The following is a 20,835-nucleotide window of genomic DNA, read 5'->3' on the forward strand; positions in this document are numbered from 1 at the left end:
GAATTACAATGGTTTCTACCTTTCAGAAAGATAATAGCTATTCAAAAATATATCTAGATTTAATTTATGTTATATTAATATTCATTTATTGCATTCCTTCTTCAGATGTTTTGGCACAATTTATGAACACAAAAGAACCTGCTGATGGAGCATTTTTAAGACAGCCATCTACTAGTATGTGACAGAGTGGTTGCAAAAGTGATGTTGTATTATGTAGGAGAAACAAGTGTAAGATAGATACGATCTCTAAACTGTCAGTTCCACTGTCTCATCTGTACCGCCACCAAGAAAATGTCTGCTGCTTCCTAAGAAAATAATATCCCCTTATTTCAATGCAAAGGCAAACCTTTTCCACATGTTCTACCTTGGAGTAAGGGAGGCATGCAGCAAATGACAAATTTTTCTAAGCCATGAATGATGAGAAGCCAAAACCAATACAGAAATTAGGAAAATAAATTTAGCAGCCAACACAAGCAACACATAGGAAGTGCTGTAGGCAATTGGGCCGAGAAGTGTAAACATTACATTAGTAGACCCATGAGAGAGTATGATATAGCCACACCTGGAGCATTGCTCCCCTATTCCCCTGTCCAAACGACTAATGAAAATAAGACTACAGCCAATACATCAGTTGAACATCAGTTTTGGTTTGCAAGGGCCTCTGCTACATCAAACAAGCTGGATTCACTTAAATTAAAATGTTTCCACTGGAAACTGGATCATATTCTATGACAACCTCAGAATTTTTTTTAAACTGGATAATATAAAACTGATCTGCAGCAATGGGTGGTACCCACTTGACGGCAAGCCAGCCTCCTGAATAAATAGGGAAAATTCTCAGTAAAATAGGTTTTAAAAAAAAAACAATAAAAACAGTCATAGACCACTGACAGCTACTTCCTGTAGGAAATCTGTGTGCCTATTATCTGAAAAGCACATTAGCAATTTGACCCTTGTGATATTGAATATTTAGATAATTAGCTTGGGAAAAAAATGTTACAATTTCCCCTAAGAAAGCAGTTTGAAGAATTACCAGGAAGATAGATCAAATTAAAAAAAAACTTTGAACTCCAAAAGGGAAAACAAAAATTCACATACTTCCTTTACGTAGCAACACCATAATACACCCAACAATATATTCATTATATATTAATTACACTTTTACTCCACCAAGGAGCTCAAGGTGACATACATAATTTCCCCGGCTTATCCTCACAGCAATCCTATGAAGTACATTAGGCTGGGACTGATCAAGGTCACCCAACCTGCTCCATGACTTCGTTCCTACAAAGCCAAGTTTTCTCAAGCCATAATAAATTATAAAAAAATAATGCCAGCTTCCTCAAATTAACATAGAAGTTACACCGTAGTCCAGATCTGCTGACTCACAAGCATGTGTCTGCAGAGACCCACCACTCTGGAAGGACACAAGAAGGTCGTGATTCTCAGGCCAACCACATCAAGCAGCAAAAGAAGGCTGTCCTCTGACTCTTCCTGCTGTTAAGGGTAGGTGGGGGACAGGAGTGTGGCACATCTCACTCAGGCTTCTACACAGTCTAGCCCAGTCTCTAGCCCCTCTTTCCCCTTAAGCAAGCACAAGAATTCCTGGGCCTGTGACATCATCATGGAAGGATTAGGTGGTGGCAGACAGAGGTCTTCGGGAATTGGATTTATTACAATGCTATCAGTACTTGGAATCCCATTTAATGATTCAAAGAAGGGTTTTATACCCCACAGTTCTCTACCTTAAAGAGTCTCAAAGCGGCTTACAATCACAATCCCTTTGTAAATTGGGCTGAGAGAAAACAGTGACTAGCTTGAAGCTTCGTGTGAAGGTGTGGAGAATCAAACTCAGTTTTCTATATTAGAGTTTGCTGCTCTTAACCACTACTACACCATGCTAGGTTATATCTCTCAACTTGCTTGATCAAGCCCAGAGTACAACAGATCAGCTCTCTCAAATTTTGCCCTCAGCAAGCCAGTACTTTGAATCTCTCCAAATACTGTATAACTGTATAACGTAAATACTGTATAACGTAAGTACGGTTGTGTGTTTGTTTTGTACTACATAGCAGAGTCACAAGTACAAACAGATTTTAAACAAATAAAGTTTGGCAAAAACAGATCTTAGTTCACTGAAGATCAAAATATGTATACTGTTCCACCAAGTGATTAATTTTTATCAATTTATAGAAGTGATCCACCTAAGACGGTGGATGACCTGAGCTAGTCAGTTCTTGCAAGCTAAGCAGGGTCAGCTCTGGTTAGCACTTGGATGGAAAACCACCAAGGAAGCCCAGGAGTGCTATGGAGGCAGGCAACAGAAAACCACCTTGTTTGTCTCTCGCCTTGAAACCCCTACAGGGGTGCCATAAATCAACTGCAATTTAACAACACTTTCCACCATCAGATTAATTTTTTTAACACAAGAACTTATAAAACATGCAGACGTTTGGTGTCATCTCATAAGAAGAATTTCCTTCCTCTCACATAAGAAATGCCTCTTCTAAAATATGTAAAATTATATTTTTAAAAGAGGTTTTTCCTTCAGACTTTTTTATTCACAGGCCAATTTATGTAGATTTAATAAATTATTATTATTATTATTATTATTATTATTATTATTATTATTATTATTATTATTATTATTATTATTATTATTATTATTATTATTATTATTAATTCACTTATACCCCTCACCGATCTCCCAAAGGGCTCTTCAAGGAACAACATAATATATAAACAATAAAAAAGGAGCAAATCCGTAACATACAAACATAGGCTCTCAATAAAACATCTTAAAATACATAAAAACAGCAACTAACACCATCAAGTAAATTAAACAAGAGGCGCCCAGGCTCAATTTAAAAACCCACCCCAAGAAGGGGGGACGCAGGCCCCTCAATATGAGGAGCTCTGTTGTACCAGTGCCAAAGCAGGAGCAGTGGGGGCACCATATCAGCTGCTGGACACGCCAGTAAAGGCCCGCTGTGGGAACAACACAGTCTTACAGGCCCTGCGGAACACACCAAGGTCCCCAGGGCCCGCCGGAGGGACAGTTGGTGGGAGGGTGTTCCACCAGGCCGGGGCCAGCGTTGTAAAAGTCCTGGCCCTCGTGTGGGAGGCTGTAGCTCGCACTCATTGAGTGGGCCGGGGACCACTAGTAAATTGGCTCCTCTGCTGGAAATCTGTGCAGAGGCAGAGTAGGGACATATGGGGTGATGCGTCCCGAAGGTACGAGGGTCCTTAGACTGCATAATGCCTTGAAGCTGTCAGGAATCCACACCTTGAAGATGATTCGGAATTCAAACGGGAGCCAATGCAGCTGGCTCAACACAGGCTGGATATAAGCTTTCTAAAGGCGCTTCTCCTGTGAAAAAAATACAGCTGCATTTTTGGACCAGCTTTAGTTTCCGGAATCAAACTAGCGAAGGGGAAGGCTCCGCCAGCAGAGCGAAGTTGGGCAATAGTCTTTTAGCCTGGAGGTAGACCGCTGCAGATGGATCACGGTGGCTAGGTCCATTTGGGAGAGGAAGGGGGCCAACCGCTGGGCCTGACGAAGCGATGGAAAAACCCAGTCCGGGTTGTATGGGCCACCTGGCCCCATTGAAAGAGATCTTAATCCAGATGGACCCCTCAGACTGCGAAGCGAATGAGGAGGCCGGGCGCCAATAAGGCCCCCCTCCCACACACCGCAGCTGGAAATCCCCGGAAAGCCTCTCCCTCACAGCCTCCAGCCATAGGACCTCCATCTTCCTACTGGATTCAGTTTCAGCCTGCTCTTGCTGCAACCAAATCCAGATACCGCCCAAACACCGCTGTAGAGCCGAGGGGCGGCAACTGCTCCCTCCATCAACAGAATGTCGAGCTGAGTGTCATCCGATATTGATGACAGATCAGCCCAAAACTCCGTAACATTGTGCTGAGCAAGTGGTCGCATATAGATGTTAAATAATAGCGGGATAGTAGTGCCCCCCCTCGGGGTACTCCGCGAATAAAGCCGGCACTTCCTAGAGGCTTCATCCTCGGGCGATCACACTTTCATGCTGGCTTCCGGGCCCGCCCGAGAAAACGAGGCAATCCACTGAAGGACAGTGCCCCGTGACTTCGGACACGCCAGGCGGTGGGTCAAAAGTCGCGGATCGCACCATATCAAACGCTGCGTAAGATCTAACAAAACCAGCAGCGCCGATCCGCCCGGGTCAAGCTGCATGTACCGAGTGTATTCCGTGATGGCTATATTAAGAGCAGCTCTCCGGCCCGTGCGCTCCAGCACACTCGAAGCCGGACTGGAAGGGGTCAAAGGTCGATGCCGCCATCCAGGAAGCTCCCTGAAGCTGCTCCAACATACCACTTCTCTCAACTACCTTCCCAGAAACGAAAGATTCGAAACGGGGCGGTAATTGGCCAGAGATCGCCAGGATCTAATGATGGTCTTTTTCAAGAGTGTATGGACCACTGCCTCCTTTCAACCCATCCGAAAGACTCCTTGCTCAAGGGAGCCATTGATGATGTTCAACAGATGGGTCGTGAGTTCCGCCTTCGGCAAGCTTTAATGAGCCAGGGATGGGCACGGATCCAGAGGATGGCAGGTAGTAGGTCTAACAGCAGCCAAGGCCCTGTCGCATTAAAGCGTGCTTCGGAGAGCAGGGAGAACTGGGCCAAACTTGGGCCTGAAGACTGCAAGGGAGCCTCCAGTTCACTAATTGTAGATAATGTGGCGGGGAGGTCCTGGCGAAGCGACGTGATTTTATCCGCAAAAAAGCTCATGAATGCCTCACAGCTAATAACCAATCGACAATTTGTAGACCCTTCCGATAAGGAGGTCAAGGACCGAATTATACAGAACAATTGAGCCGGGCGGGAGCTAGCAGACGCAAGAAAGGAGGAGAAGGAAGCCCTCTTCGCCTCCCTCGTTGCCATCTCATAGGTTTTCATAAACGTCCTATAAGATGTTCGCGCAGCGCCATCACGAGATCTCCTCCACACTTGCTCTAGTCGTCTAAGCACCCGTTTCATATGACGCAGCTCCTCGGTATACCAGGGAGCCTGCCGAACACGGGGGCGAAGAGGACGCCGGGGGGCAACAGTCTCGATGGCAATTAGAACATATGTGAGCAAAATTTCTTCAAACAACTAACAAATGGATATGCAAAAAAGTGGGACCCAATTTTAAGACTGAGATGGCAACAAATGAACCCACTAAGTTTTACGCCTGTGACAGGAAATCAAGTAATATCAAAGTCATGTAAGAGGAAGAAGGGGAAGCAGTTCTCTGACCTTATCAGCATCAAGACCCCACGGCCTTATCAGCATCAAGATCCCAAGGGCAACAGACCAAGAGAGCCCAGGCCAGAAAACCCAAGCCAAGTATCAGGATATGTCATTACTGAAAATAGGAGGCCCAGGGTCAGAACCTTGAGAGAATGTGATCCATTACGCAATGGGCAGTCTCACTATACTGTTGTTCTTCAGAGTACGCATGCAAAGACAATCAGGAGGCATGGCACTGGAATCACAGAGTTGGAAGGGGCATACAGGCCACCTAGTCCAACCTCCTGCTCAATGCAGGATCAGCCTAACAAGTGTTAATTCAACCACATCTGAGGACTGACAGAGCAGAGAAGACAAGCTCACCACCTCCCCAGGCAACCAATTCCACTATGAACAACTCTTACTGTAATTTTTTTCTAATATCCAGCCAGTACCTTAAAGCCTGTAATTTAAACCCATTATTGCATAATTTTAAACCCACCAGCAGCAACTCTTTTTAGAAATTGGCAAAAAAACAATACCACCTCAAACCTGGAAGCTCTATAGAAGTTTGTTATCCAAGTTACGTTCTGTAATATAACTGAGGACCTTGTTCCATGGGTTGAGGACAACGACACTGAACCACCCAGATTATCCAGTGAGTATGATAATGTCTAAATAGGCCAGTACAATTAGTTGTGATTACATTTTCTCATACCAAAATCTGGGATAATATGAATTTAAATAGGAAAATAGGGATTGGATCCAACCAACTTTTTCCACTCTGGCGGATTCTGCATGGGCCAAAAACAGCAGTGTGAAAACAGTGTAAACCCTTTTATACAGTTTTAAACCATTTTACACCGTTTGAACACCGCTTTTTTGGGGGCCATGCAGAATCCGCTTCAGTCTCACCGAGTTCTCTTTATTACAGCCTCCATTTCACATAGCTTTTGTCCATCCAATTCCTGTGATCCCCAGCATAGCCTGTGATCCCAAGCATAGCCTTTGAGTGGTCAAGGGAGTCACCTCTACCAGTGGAAAACCTAGTTGGATCTAACACAAGAACACTGGCAGTTAATTCAGAAGTCAGCTTCACTGGGCAAGAAAGACATTACAAATAAGGCTGATGCACATGCATCTACATTATCAGTTTTTAATAAGGAATTATGGGATAAAGCATAATAAGTTTAGGAACTATTCAAAGGTAAGCAACTAATGCTAAAAATGTCTAGACTTTCAGACACTTCTGCCCATCTGAAAAAAGAAACAGGAGACGGCACAGGCACTGCTCAGACTTGTCTAAGTTACCTTCACATGTGATGATGTTATCCATTCAGTTGTTCTCGACCCTTGGCAACCCGATATGCAAGCTCTTTCCACATTTTTCTATTAAGTACTGCTTCCTTCAGCTGGTTGATGCTCAAGCCTGTATCAGCTTTTATGGTATCTAGCCATCATGTTCTTTGGCGTCCAGGTTGTCTCCCACTATTGACAAGTCCGAGCATCATAGATTTTTCTAACGAATTTGATCGCATCACATGACCAAAGTATGTAAGTCTGAGCCTGGTTATTTTCCCTTCTAGTGATGTATCTGGTTTTATGAGGCTCAAGACTTCTGCATTGTCACCCTAGTTGTCCATGGTATGCGCAGTAGTTTTCGCCAACACCACAACTCGAAAGCGTCTATTCTTCTTCTGTCAGCTTTCTTTATAGTCCAGCTTTCACCCCCATACATGGTTATGGGGAAGATGATGGCTTGGACTAGCCTGTGCTTGGTTTTGATGCTGATGTCTCTGCTTTTCCAAAATTTATCCATGCTCAGCATTGCGCTAAGTCCTAATGCTATTCTCCACTTTATCTCTTTGTCCTGCTAGTTTTGCTTTCATTAGGAACCACTACAGCTATTGACAACAAAGGGTAGCAGAGTTTGTTCAACGAAAATTAAGCCAGTGGCTCTAATTCACCACCCTGCACATACTTGTATTTGGTCAGTGGACAAGAATAGGAAACAACAAGTCCCCCAGATTGGACAATAAAGAACCTTATACCCTTGGCACACAGGACACCTTTACTGCCTTGATCCTCCCCCTTTGTGGGACAATGCTGCACTTTACTTAGAACTGAAGCTGCAAAGCCCAGCTTAAAGAGCAAGCAGAAGGTCAGAGACCCAGCACAGTTCATGATTTCTGACACAACTTCAGGGAGATAAAGTAACCCAATAGAGACTTAAATCACCTCTTCATGGGCCCAACAAAGGGGAAAACAAAGGTTTTGTCTCCCCCTTTTGCCTCTGACACTCCTACATGTAGAGAGGTCATGCTCTCTGTCCATTTGCTCTGTGCCATGGGAAACATAATAGGGACCAAACAGTGATGAGGTGCTTTATTTTCCAACATCCCCTAGAGGGTTTGCCTCATAAAATGTTGTGTATTTCAGAATCCTGCATACTTGTTGACAGTCATGTCTGACAAGCGCACAGCAATGTTTGTCACAGCAAATGCTTTTTCTTGAACGATAAAAAGCATTCTTGAAACTTTTCCTTTTCAGCCTGCTTTGTTAAACTATAATTAAGGGGCCCCAGGGTATGGCCTGACGATTCATGATGGTAAACCCTTGCAGAAGCTGAACGTGTTTGTGTCTGCTCAGTGTCTGCACAGGAGACTACCTAGGATCTTTGTGTACATAGTCTTGGGCAGAAAGAAGAGACATAAAGTAATAAAGTTAACTGAAAAATGTTTAATCCTGTACAATTTCTTCTGCTTTGGATACTGTAGTGCTGTTGTATCAATCTAAATTATTAATGGGAAAGAATCAAAATTTTGTATTACTGAAACGAAGCTTCAGGGTCCCAAGGACTTATGGGCTATCATTCTTTAAAACCTCAGGAATTAAGTTAGCATACTATGATGAAGAAATTTTTGAAACGCGTCAGTTTAAAAGAGGAGTGTTTTGTACCTGGGAGAAACTGATCCTTCAAACAAACCAAGAAAGGAATTTGTAGTTCAGTTAAGGTAGGGACTTTATTAGGTACAGCAAAGTGCAATCCTATGCAGCATCACGCCTTTTTTTAACTCATTGGCTTCAATGAATGTAGAAGGGTGTAACTATATTTAGGACTGCACTAGTAATCAGGAAGCATTTACGGGTCAAATGTAACTTTAAATTTCAAAAGACAATCACCAGTATACTTGAGTTTAAGCCACTACCCCTATTCCTATGAGAACTAAAATATTCACAGTTCCTTCCTATTTGGCTTACATCTAAGAATATGTGTTAATTTTTTCATTATGTTTACATTATGAATTTAGCCTATGATATTCTGAAGTAAATTTGCCACTAGTTTCAGAATCCAAAGAACTACTTTAGGCAGGTCCAGAGCTTGTGGCTTTCCAGTTAAGCTTGTACGTTTTTCAACACAACAGAAGATTTCCCTGATAAATCATGAATTTCAGGTACAGTACTACACACCACGCCAGGGAGCAGCTGCTATTTTGTTAGATGAGCAGAACTAGATAAGTGGCATCCTATTGATCCTCAGTTATGTCTTCTTTATAGCCCAGGTTTGACCAAAGGTTATTTACCAATTCAAAGGAATCTGAGAACAGGTGGTGCTGAGTTTGTAGCAATTAAAAAGTATAGCTCTTCTGAGTACTATAAAAAGATGCAAGTTATACTAGGAAGGGTGTCAATTCTAAACAGTGCTTCTGATACATATGTAGAGATGCCATTATGTAAAGTGTTCAAAATATGTAATTTTCTAACAAGCTTACCTTGGACTCCCTAGAAATCTTTGTGCTCTAAGTTGGTCAGCCACATACAAAGACGCTGCTGTTCCTAAGAGCTCCCTTTTTTCAGACTCTGTCAACAGGTGTCCTGGATTAAAAAAAAAAGTCATGTGTATCTGAAATGTCAAAAAAGAAATAGTTTATCCACTATTTGCTCTGTTCCTATTACCCTCCAATGCCCAATCTCTACACTCCATCTAGCCAGATTAATATTTAAAATCCCTCTAGAAACACAACAGCATGTCATCCAAACTACAGGACACTCTGCAATGTAGCCCACATAATGGAAGTTCAAAACCTGAAATTCAGGAATGATTTCATACTTTCAGCAAAAGCTGTCCATTTTTGCTAAAAATAATCCAGAAATGGAATAAATGAAATGAAACTACGGCATCGTGTGACATACTGTGACTTATTCTGGTAGCAAGTTCTTGTGGGCCTTTGAATTCGTTCAAACAGCATGTGTTTCAGTTCTTCATTTCCTACAGCAAGGGTGGCCAACTTGTTCACAGTGGGAGACCATATGTCCAAGCAGTTGTTCAGGGCCCAATCCAGAGGATTGGTGAGGGGAGACAAAAAGAGGCTCGCATTCTGTCACAAAAAGCTGCTGGGTTACATTGTTACCTTATGTGCAGAGGGATGCTAGGCTAGGTCAGAAGTAGCATCCAAAGCTCTCTTTTATTGTTTTGGGGATGGGCAGCACACAGCCCATTGCAAACTCATGCCACAAGTGGCCCTATTCAAGCAAAAAAAGCCTCAGGAACCTGTATTGTGCCTGAAAATTGCTGGTCTTTGGCCCTGCCTTGGAGAAAGTTGCAGTGAGAAAGAAAAGTCACCTGAGCAGTTTAATGTGCATATCCCACTTTTCTCCCTGATCGTTCCGCCTTCCTTCATGTATCCCCTACAACAACAATCTTGTGAGGTTAGACTGAGAGACCGTGAGGGGCCCAAAGTTACTCAGCATGCTTTCATGGCTGAGCGAGGGATTCAAAATAGGTCACTCAGGACCTATTCTGGAACTAAGCACTACTGCCTGTAAGCTGCCAATTGGCCCTACTTTTGAAAGAAATAGCCTTTCTGTAATAGTGGTGAGAAGAAAAGTACAGTAATGTAGGGATGTGGATGCCTTCAGAAAGCCCATCACTAAAGTATGCAAAGCAGAAAAAAAGAGAATGCCTTTTTAAACAAGCTGCTTTGTGTTGATGAAAGCTGACACATGAGGAACATATATCCTAGAAAATTAGCCTGAACATGTGTCAAGTACTCCACTCCAAGTAAAAATTTAATTAAAAGTTGCCAGCTGAGGTTAATAGGAAATCTGTCAGGCTATTTCTTAGAATGAAGTTGTTAAAATGTTTATTTTATTGATCCCTGAATGTAAAAATCTTATTCTTTTCCAACTCAGGGGTACTTTGTCTTCATCAAGCCCATTAGTAAAATTATCGTATTCAGACTTGGAACATGAAAGGAATGAGTGGTCTTAAGAGTTCTTAAGTTAATTTTTAAAAAAAAAGAAAATAGTCTATCAGAAATTGACAGCACAGTTTCACTCAGATAGAATTTTACTTGCACAGGACTTGTTGGGTACACAGCCTTGGTTTCTCCTCCTCTCCTTCCTCCTCATATTCCCATTCTTGATTCTAGCTTTGGCCAGGGTGGGCAGGGTGTTAAGTTGGATAAAATAAAAAATGAAACCAATTCAAGCATCTCAGGGCCAGTTCACACAGTCTTGTCTCCATGAGATCTATCACTGTATGTCCAACTGCACCAAGAAAATGCCAAGCAGACTGGAAACACATTAAGGTAGACAATTCCTACATTTACAGTAGCAACAAAATTGCAGCCACAATTATGGAAATCGGAGCTAAAGTTTATCGATTCAGCACATGGTGGCTACAAAACTGTTTCCATGCGATTTGGTGGTGAAAATAATTTTAAACATGTGGGTTCGTCTTGTTTTCCACCTATATTTTATAAAGTATTTAATAAATATTATTATATAAACCATCCTTCAGATTCATACACCTTTTGAAATAAAAGCTTTTAGCCCTTTCAGACTTTTTAAAAGATGTTCTGAAATTATAAACATTTTATTAAAGGGTTATTAAATTTTTGTTCAACCGTTACTCGTACCATTAAATATTAACAATTTTATTATACTCTTGTCATTAGGTTGATTATATCTCTTTACTTTTTCTTTTATATAAAGTTTTATTATTGTTATTAGATTAATCTTTGTAAATCACAGCTCAGAAGTTAATTGTTATTTCTTTATTGTTATAATTGTTGCTGTTTCTTTTGTTCAATAAACTTTTTCTTATGTTATGGTTTCATCTGCTGTTTTAGAACATAATTATTTTAATTTAAATTCATTTTATAAAGTCTAGGAAGTTTATAATAGATCTGGATCGTTCAACACCTTACTAAATTTCAGCTGTAAATATTTATCCAGTCCGAGGATATTACATTTGAGTGAATGAGAAGTGAAATATATGAAAGACAACAATATTCAGGAATACATCCTATCACATGAGAAAGAAAGACATAAGGAGCATATGTTCATAAAGTTCAAATATTACCATAATGTATAATTCTTGGCAAAATATTTAATTCAGTATAATGTGGATAGGTACAGCTAATAAACACCTGAAAAACCTGTGAAGTGCTATAAATCTAATTAATGCTGTTAAATTACAGTAAGAAATGTCACTTTCATTTCAAAATGTGCACAAACTTGCTTCACAAATTAAAAGTAATCTCTCTCAATATTTATTCCTTGGATTTGCTAGCATGCACAATTATTCTAATTAAAACGTAAATAAAAATGTAGAAGTGTTTTTTTACTTATCAGAACCTTTCAATCAACTTAAGAGTAGTTCAGCTTTCAATTTCGCATGCATGCCATAAGGGAGACAAGATTTCTGCAAAGTATCCTGGGACTTTATGCAAGTGGAGGAGAAATGCTCCTCCAAAACACAGCTGATGGTTAAAATATACAGTAAATCTTCACCACTGGTGCATTTATACTCACTATTTAATTTATTCACCGAGTACAATCATGCAGTGAGGTCTCTGGCCTGTTTTCCCCCCTCACTGTGCCATCATCATAGTCGTCACATAGGTGTCATGGATTTTGTAATTCACAGTGATATTAGGAATAGCTCCCCCACAAATGGTGACAGTCCTCTCTCTGGCACTTGGTGGTCTACGATGGGATGTACCAACAACTACACCAGTGAAGTCATTACATGCCATGAGGTTTATTATTTATCTATTTACTTCATTTATGGCACAGCTTTCTTAAAGCGGTTTGTATAGATCCCCTCTCCTTTACTTTATCCTCAACAATGTGAAGTACATTAGGTTGAGACTGGCCCAAGGCTATCCAGCATGCTTCCATGGCAGACTAAGGATTCAAACCCGAGTCTCCAAGATCCTAGCCTGACATGCCCCCCACTCCATCATGTTGGTTAGACAGGCGATTGGGGGAAGTTACAAAATCCTGACAAGTAGATATCTCAGTATAAATATTCAGAATTAAAACTGTCTTAATTTAGTGGCTCTGGCTTCCAAAATATCAGTTTCTCTCCCGAGTTTAATAGCTCAGTCTGACAATTAGAACCAAACTTGCACGACAGCTGTTTTTCAGATTGAAGATAATCATTATTTCAATTTTTAAAAGTTAAAATGTTGTGGGCTGAGATTAAAAGTTCAAAAAAGAATTTGAGAACTATTTCAGTAGCACAGAGAAATTAAAATCCTATACACATTTTAAATCAGAAATAACATTTCCATTGAGGACTAACCTTTAAAGCCATCTGGATACACGTCAGGCAGAAACTTAGTACTGATATCTCCCTGTACGAAGCGTGGATGAATGATCACTTCCCGTAGTAAGGAAATATTATGGGCCACACCTAAAAATAAAGTAATATTCAAGTCATGTTGCAATATTGTATTCTGGAAGAGATGTGGAAACTCAAACATGCTATGCAGATACATTTAGAGGGACTGGTGCTTCAAGTGGGGGGAAAGCTAAAAACACACAAGTGTACAGAAAGATCCAGATGTGAAACATCTGAATAAATGATATTTTATAGCACTACACAATCATTCATTCTGAAAGCTAGTTCAACATAACCAAACCAGAGGAACTTCAAATGAGGCATACATAATCATGCTTCACAACACTAACTGGACAATGTTTTCCTGTAATAAGAGACAATATCACTGGAAAATTCAATGGAACAGAGAAGAGGGGTATTTTAAAAGTTAAAACTGACACTCTTTTCTTCTATTACTTCACTTCAGAACTACACAGACAATTCAAAGAGTAAAGAAACAATTCAAAGACTACATTTTCCACTATAGTAGAAATATTATAGCTTTTTGTTTAGCAGGTACAATGCACCTCTTAATGTAAAAAGGCAGCCTAACTGTTACTGATTAAAGACTACTTCTTAGGTCAACTCTTTGTTTGGGAGCACAAATATTCTGGGAATTAGCGCCAGAAAATATACCGTTGGGATGCATAGTACTATGAGCATGATATTGGGGATCATTCCTGTAGAAAATGTATTTTTAAGCAAACTTAATGCCCATTCAGTGAAACAAAGAAACTTAGAAACACGTTTAAAGATAAGGAAGCAATATTTACAATTCTTTCTTGTGAACAAAAGGCAGCCGAGAAAACAATTGATAGCAAAATTAGTACAAATTCAGCAGTTTTACTTACATACACCTGACTGAGTGCAAATATAGTGAATAGTAAACTAAACTAAATAGTAAAAGAAATAGGAATGGCAGAGAACAATAGGTCTTTCTTCAGTCCTTCCAGTTTAGAGAGTCCTGGAAAAACAGAGGCACGTGGTAGAGATTTCCAAATAATTCATACCCCCACCTGCAATTTCTTATGGGCCTCCAGCCAGCAATATTACTGCAATATGAAAAGTCAGGTGAAAAGTTCTCCTGCCCCAAAATGCTATGCCAGAGGTCCCAAATGTGGCACCTGGGGGTACCACAGCCCCTACCAAGTCCTTTCCTGATGAATACTTAGAATGTCAGATGGCAGGTGGGGCTTTTGGCCAGCAAGTCTTCTGATTGGCTGTGAAGATTTAGTTTTAAATGTTGCTTTTGCTGCAGAGACCAAAGATGTTCACTGAATGACTGAAAGTAAGCAATGACAGCCATTTTGTGCCTGGCTGTGCCTCTTGTAATAGCCATTATGTGGCTGCGCCACCACCCTGTGTCAGCATTTGAAAGATGTCCACTGGCTCATAAAAGGTTAGGGTGCTATGCAATCTCTAATGAGGTGGCAGTTGACAGGGATCTATTTATGTTTACTGACAGCACTCAGGAGCCAAAATCAAGTAGTATTCTAATTCAGTGCAAACTATGTGCAAAAGAGAAATTAAGTCAAAGACTCCTGCAATCCTTTTAACACATTTCAGGAGAAGTGCCAAGAAAACGTTTTATATGTGTAAATTAGCATTCTAAGCTTGGATTTTTCCTTTGCCGCGAGGACTTATACATCTATCTTGAACTATCAAACAAAAGCCAACATAACTTTTTAAGCACATTCATAATTCTAATGCTGCCACCCCCACAAGAAGTTTCTAGTATTCCACAACTTAAGAAATTTCAAGTATGATTTGCAGTTTGCCATGACCTCAGTGAAAGTTCGCAAGGTAACCCCCATCTGTGTGAATAACTATGAGGCTACAGAAATCTGGACCCCTAGAGGAGTTTACTCCTGGCTACCTGCTGCTTCCAAAACACCAGCCAGACATTAACCCCACATTTTCACAGGATCAAACAGAGGCCAGCCTGCTTGCACACTGAACTATATATTACGTCCATCCCACAATGATATTTCCTTCTGCACCAACTTAAGAAAAAACAGCAACTGAGACTGAAGCCACAAAACTCAAAGAATAATCACCTCTATTTTTTTTTAATTCATGATTGGGGGGAAAAGGTTGATTAACAGAAAATAAGAATGTTGTAGGTTTGTTGCTCAAAGTTCCAGGAGAAGAAGAACAATGTTAAGCTCAACATAATAATCAAATCTTTTATTTTATGTGGTGTGCGGAAAAAGGAAAATTAAATGGAACATCGTCTTAAAAAAATATTTAGCCTTTATTGCATTTCACAATTCTACGGAGATTAGAGAAATCTTTGAATCAGTGCCCATAACTTCTAAAGATTTTCTTAAAAACGTATCCCTCTGAGGTAATTTTCTGAAGGTTTCTAAACCACCCATAACGAACAACAGCAACTTTTGAAACCTGCCCTTCCTCAAAAGCTCAACTTTTGAAACCTGCCCTTCCTCAAAAGCAGCTCAATGCAGTCAGTGAAATTGAATTTTCCTATTTTATCCTTACAACACTTCTGTGAGGTAGGTCTGAGGTCATAATCAGCCAAAGGCCACCCAGTGAGACTGAAGGCTAAGGAGAGGCTGAAATACAGGTCTTTCTGGTCACAAAAATAATGGGCTACTCACTGTATACAACCACTTCTCCACTGGATTCCTGTGGTGAGTAAATCTCTTCCAGGTGACCAAAGAGGGAAGCGTTTCAATTTACAAAGGAAGGTGGAAACCCCCGCAACAGACCGTCTACAAGTTGAGGGATTTCAAGGAATTACTAGGGGAGGAGGAGATAAACAGACAAGAGATTTCCTTTCCCACTATAGTGCATAAGGTCCAGGCTTAAATGAGTAGCTTCCTATAGCTCTGAGCCTCAGCATGCCAGAACAAGAACACCATTGCTATAATTCAAGGTGACAAAGTTTCTCTTCACCCAGCAATATGAGAAATATAATGCATGGAATAGAAGCTGGTATCTAAGGGTAAATAAGGCAACGCCGCCACCGCCCCCCAACACCAATTCCCTCCTGCCTGCCTCTTTACGGTCTTCATTAGAGAGTCCAGGAGATGACAGAAATAGTCAGCTATAGTCAGTCAGTCAGCTTTGTTAAGTAACCCTGGCTAGCAAATAAGTCCCCCCCTTAACAATGGGAGAGGGAACTAGGTTCATCCAAATCATTGCAGTAGTTCCTTAGGCAGGAAAAAGTTCTCATGGTTTCCACAGTTTGGCTATTGGATCTGTAAGAATCCATGGACCAGGTGTGTCAATCTTCTTTTCTACAGGGAAGGGGAAAAACGACGGTCAGGTCATTCTTCTCTAATGGAGAAATGTGATGGCTATCAAGACCCAAATGAAGGAGACTACTGACCATTTAAAGTATCACACACACACACACACACACACCCCACCATGAGTCAGAATCAGGTCTTACCAACAGAATGAATCCAGAGTAGTGGTGTGTGTTTGTCTGTTTTACACATGCCTCCTTCAGTCAGGACATTTAGCGTAGAGGATTGTACAGTTCATGAACAGCAGGAAGCAGCCATTTGATGTTAGTACGAGGGGAAAGCCAGGCAAAAAGTACTCACTTGGCTCTTTTGTCTCACAATGAAATCTTACTGCTGCACAATAAAGAGATAACCTTCTCTCAGTGCAAGGGGGGAAATCCTGTCCTTCAGCCTTTTCTCTGACTCTGAGAAGTTTAAGAAGCAGAATGGTAGAAGATAATTTCTTCAGTAAGTCATAGGTCTACTAGACTTTTTGTATGCTGCTATTGATTTTAAAGGTTGTAATTATGTTCTAATTGTTGTTAGATATTACGTGTTGCAAACCGCCTAGAGCCCTTCGGGGATGAGGTGATCTATGAAATCTTAATAACAACAACAACAACAACAACAACAATAATAATAATAATAATAGACCGTCCACTTTAGCGCGAAACCCCCATTTCCCACCAGCTCTTCCCTGCTCTTCTTGCAGGAGAAAAAAGGAATGGAATGATGTTTCAGATGTAGTAACATCACTTTTGGTCACCACGTCTGCAATTCTCTAGGAATTTTCGCAATCTCTATGGTTTGTGCCACACAGATGAAACTTCTAGTGTAGTGCAGGAACAGCAAAGTCACTTCCAGGTGACTGGAAGCAACATTACCACACCAATGATGCCACCACACCAATGACACTAAGTCTGACAACCTTAGTAACTTAGTTGTCAAAACACAATATCTATTTAAACAAAAAGGTTGAACTCTTTCTCAATATACACTTCTTTGCCCAAAAAAACACCAAATCTTCAGTCTTCAATCGTACACACACTCGCTGAAAAATCAATCCTATTACATACAGGACTTTGATTGAACTTGTAAAATGAGTGTTAATTCAAAGGCACTGCACATGCTGTCAATAATCTTTTTACCAGAATTCCTGAAAACAGTTCCTGAAAGTTTTCTCCAGAGCCAGCAACTCTTAATCCAATGCAGTTAGTTACCCAATGATAAGAGAATGCCTTTGACTTCCACATGTAGCCAAAAGCCGCCTCCTTTCATAGGCCGTTTCCGCACAGGCATAAAATGACGGCCTGGGAGATCGGTAAAAAAATGCCGCCTCCAGGCCAGCTTCATTACGCACAGGGTACGCTTGGCTGCAAGCGCAGCCGCTGCAACCGCCTCAGCCTCATCGCCGCCCGCCCGGCCTGAAGCCGGTGTATTCCCAGAGCGCTGGGAAGCGCTCTTTTTGGGGATACGCCGCCGTGAAGCCGCTGCCGAAGCGTAACGGCAGCCGACTTCACGTCACTTCCCCCACCCGGCATTCTGCTTACCTTGTCCATTGTCCAGAGCCTCCGACGCGTTGCAGTCAGGAGCCTGGGGACACGCCCCCCTGCCCTGCGCCACTGGAGCAGGCGCGCAGGGCCAGGGAGGCGTGTCCCCAGGCCTCGGCAACGCGCCGGAGGCCCAGGGACACGCCGGGGCGGCGGCGCTCCGCGGCGCCGGCATCCCGCCTCTTCCCAGGACCGTCCGTGCGGACGGTCCCAGAGTCTTTGGGTCAGCGCGCAATGCACCGACCTCGCCGTTTCCGCCGCCGTGCGGAAACGGCCTTTGTGTCACATGGATAATGAGTCCTTGAGCTACAATCTTCATGGGTTCTGGATCAAACGGAGACCTGCAGTGCTCATATTCTCCTTTATCTCATTAATGTTACTTTCTGAGTAGTAGTCATTAGGAGAGGGAAGCACAGTTGTAAAACTAGAGGCTGCATTAGGTTGGCAGTTGCAAAAGGATTGTACAATCCCTTTTGTACAACGGTTTCTAGAAAGACTTTTATATACAATTACCTTCTTCTGCAGAGTTGCAAGGAAGAAGGATGGAGATAAAACTATACTTAGTTGGCTCCAATGCACCAGCCCCAATGAGTGCCAGCTGCCACTGAATTGCTAAAACATGTGAGAACTAGTAGCTTGAGTGGATTTATTTGCAAAGTTGGCTTTGTTAGCAAAGCCTTTCATACATAATGTTAAACTATTGAGCAATCTCTCTTGTAAAATCCTAGTCCTACTATATAATTGAGCAGCATGTTGTCAACAACAAATCAGAAAAAGCATAGACTGCTGGGAAGTGTAGTCCTCAGCCATCTGGTTTACTGTTGGCAAGTGACAGCTAAGGCACAGTCAAGCAGTCTCAGGGTCAAAGCAGGTAGCAAGCAAACATGGTAGACAGTCCAGAATCAAGGCAGGCAGCAAGCAAAGGTGTAATCAGGCAGTCCAGAGTCAAGCAAGTCCAGGAGTTCAAGAAGGAAGGCTAGGCGCAGATGTATAAGGCATGGAGCAGGGAACCTGGTACCTGGAGTTTTCCAGTGCACCCTGGCAGAGCCAAGCCCAAGACAATGTTCATATAGGATGCCCTTATTAATGAGACCAGGATCCTACAAAGGCTCTGTCCTCCTCTGATGTTGCTGTTTCCAGCTCACAGAGCATTTTGTCATAACAAGCTGCAATATGAGCCCTTCTTTTACTACTGACCTGCTGTCTCTGCCTTTGTCGTCTTCATGCAGCTGGTTCACAACGTGGCTCAAGGGGGGCTGCTGACAGCTCTACCAGCTGCATCACATCTGGCTCTCCCTCGGCTGGCAGGGATGGACTTGGAGCTGGCTCTATTCCGCCTCTCCCCATAGTGAACTTCTCCCTGGTGGCAGCAAGCCTTAAAAGGGGGGAAAGTACAGGAGGAAGACATTCTACCCTCCTCCCCGCATGGTATGATTCTCCCTACTAGGACTATGTCCCTGTGGTAAACTCTGAAGAACTTTCTGCCTGGGAACACAGGGCAAACTGTGTCAAGCCACAGCAGAGCTGGAAGAGCCTGTTTACAGGGCAGCCTGTCTAACGGGGCGGGGGGGGGGGGGGGGGGAGCAGGATCTGAAAAAGCAGGGCCTCTTTGCAAAGTTAGGGGAGCCTGTCTATGTATGTGTGTGGGTGTAGAAATCTGAGTAAGAAGAGACTATTTGCAAAGTTAAGGAAGCTTGTTGGGGGGGGTCTGAGAAAAGAGAGCCCATTTGCAAAGTTAGGGGGCCTATCTGTGGGGGGGAGGAATCTGAGAAAGAGCAGTTTGAAAAATTAGGGGGAGTCTGTCTCTCTCTGTGGGGGGGTCTGTAAGAAACCTTTTTTATTGAATAATTAGGCTAGGTTTTCGTTATCTGTGATAATGATTTATGGCAACCCTGTAGGGTTTTCAAGGCAAAAGATGTTCAGAGGTCTCTTGCCATTGTCTGCATCCACATCACGACCCTGGTATTTCTTGCAGATCTCTCTTCTAAATACTAGCCAGGGTCAAGACTGAGAATGTGTGACTGGCCCAAGGTCACCCAGCACGCTTCCAGGGTGCAAGTGAAGATTTTGAAACTGGGTTTTCCAGGTCCTAGTTTGACATCTTTACAAGTACACCATGCTGGGTTCATTATCAAATACAAAGCATCAAATATCAAAGGTCAACTCTATCTTACTGAAATAGCATTTATTAAATCCCAAATTCTAACAAAATACTTTAATTCAATTTAAAATATTAGGCTATGCTTACATCAATTGACAGCCAGTGTGATGTAGCAGTTAAGGTGTCAGACTGGAATCTGGGAACTCAGGTTCGAATCCACACTCTGCCATGGAAACCTGCTGAGTGACCTTGGGCCAGTCACTCAATCTCAGCCTCAATCCTGGCAAGTATTTGGCAAGGACATGGGTCATGCTGGCTAGGGCTGATGGGATTTCTAGTCCATGAACATCTGGAGAGCCGCAGGTTGCAGACCCATGGGCTAGGAGATTTCCAAGGAATACCAAGGATATGACACAGAAGCAGAAAATGGAAAACCTTCTACCAATCATCTCCTGCCTTGAAAACCCCACAGGGTTGCCAGAAGTCAGATGCGACCTGACAGGGAAAAAATGGTTATTACAGTATGTAGGGTTCCAGAAACGAAGAATCAAGACTAGGTTTCTTTCTGATTCTCAAGAGCTCTGGTGGTTTATGTAAGCTGGAACAGAATATTTTTTGGTGATGTAAATGTATCACACTGGAAGATAAGCAGAACAATACACCTTTGAAGGCATGAAAGGTATTTATTTACTCTGGCAATAGATTTGTCTGAATTGATAGTGGGCTTTGAACCCAAGGCCTCTCAAATAAGCATCATGGCAAGTTAGATCTTGAAAATCAGTTCAGTCAGTTCAGAACTGCACTTTCCACAGTCCCAGAGTAATTGTATGCAGTACCTAATGCAAGATGTTAGAAGGGCAACAATCTTGCCCTATCTCACCCCACCCCCACCCCAGTTATTATTTCTTCACTAGATTGTTATTCACAGGAAGAATGAAAAAACAAGTTAGGCTCCCCAGCCAATGTAATCTGCAAGACGATGGACTTCTATCCCCTAGTACAGAACTT

General features: G+C 42.0%; 1 protein-coding gene across 2 annotated transcripts in view; it reads right to left on the reverse strand.

The window, feature by feature from the left end:
- PCCA (propionyl-CoA carboxylase subunit alpha) overlaps positions 1-20,835 on the reverse strand; it is a 345,506-nt gene that overhangs the window by 130,427 nt on the left and 194,244 nt on the right. For both annotated transcript variants that reach the window (XM_048493110.1, XM_048493109.1), the window contains exons 17-18: positions 12,848-12,958; positions 9,027-9,129 (exon numbers count right to left, since the gene is read on the reverse strand). In XM_048493110.1, the coding sequence (XP_048349067.1) occupies positions 9,027-9,129; positions 12,848-12,958 (214 nt within the window). The remainder of the gene's footprint in view (positions 1-9,026; positions 9,130-12,847; positions 12,959-20,835) is intronic.

This window comes from Sphaerodactylus townsendi, linkage group LG04, assembly GCF_021028975.2.
Source record: "Sphaerodactylus townsendi isolate TG3544 linkage group LG04, MPM_Stown_v2.3, whole genome shotgun sequence".
In the NCBI taxonomy this organism is placed as follows: domain Eukaryota; kingdom Metazoa; phylum Chordata; class Lepidosauria; order Squamata; family Sphaerodactylidae; genus Sphaerodactylus; species Sphaerodactylus townsendi.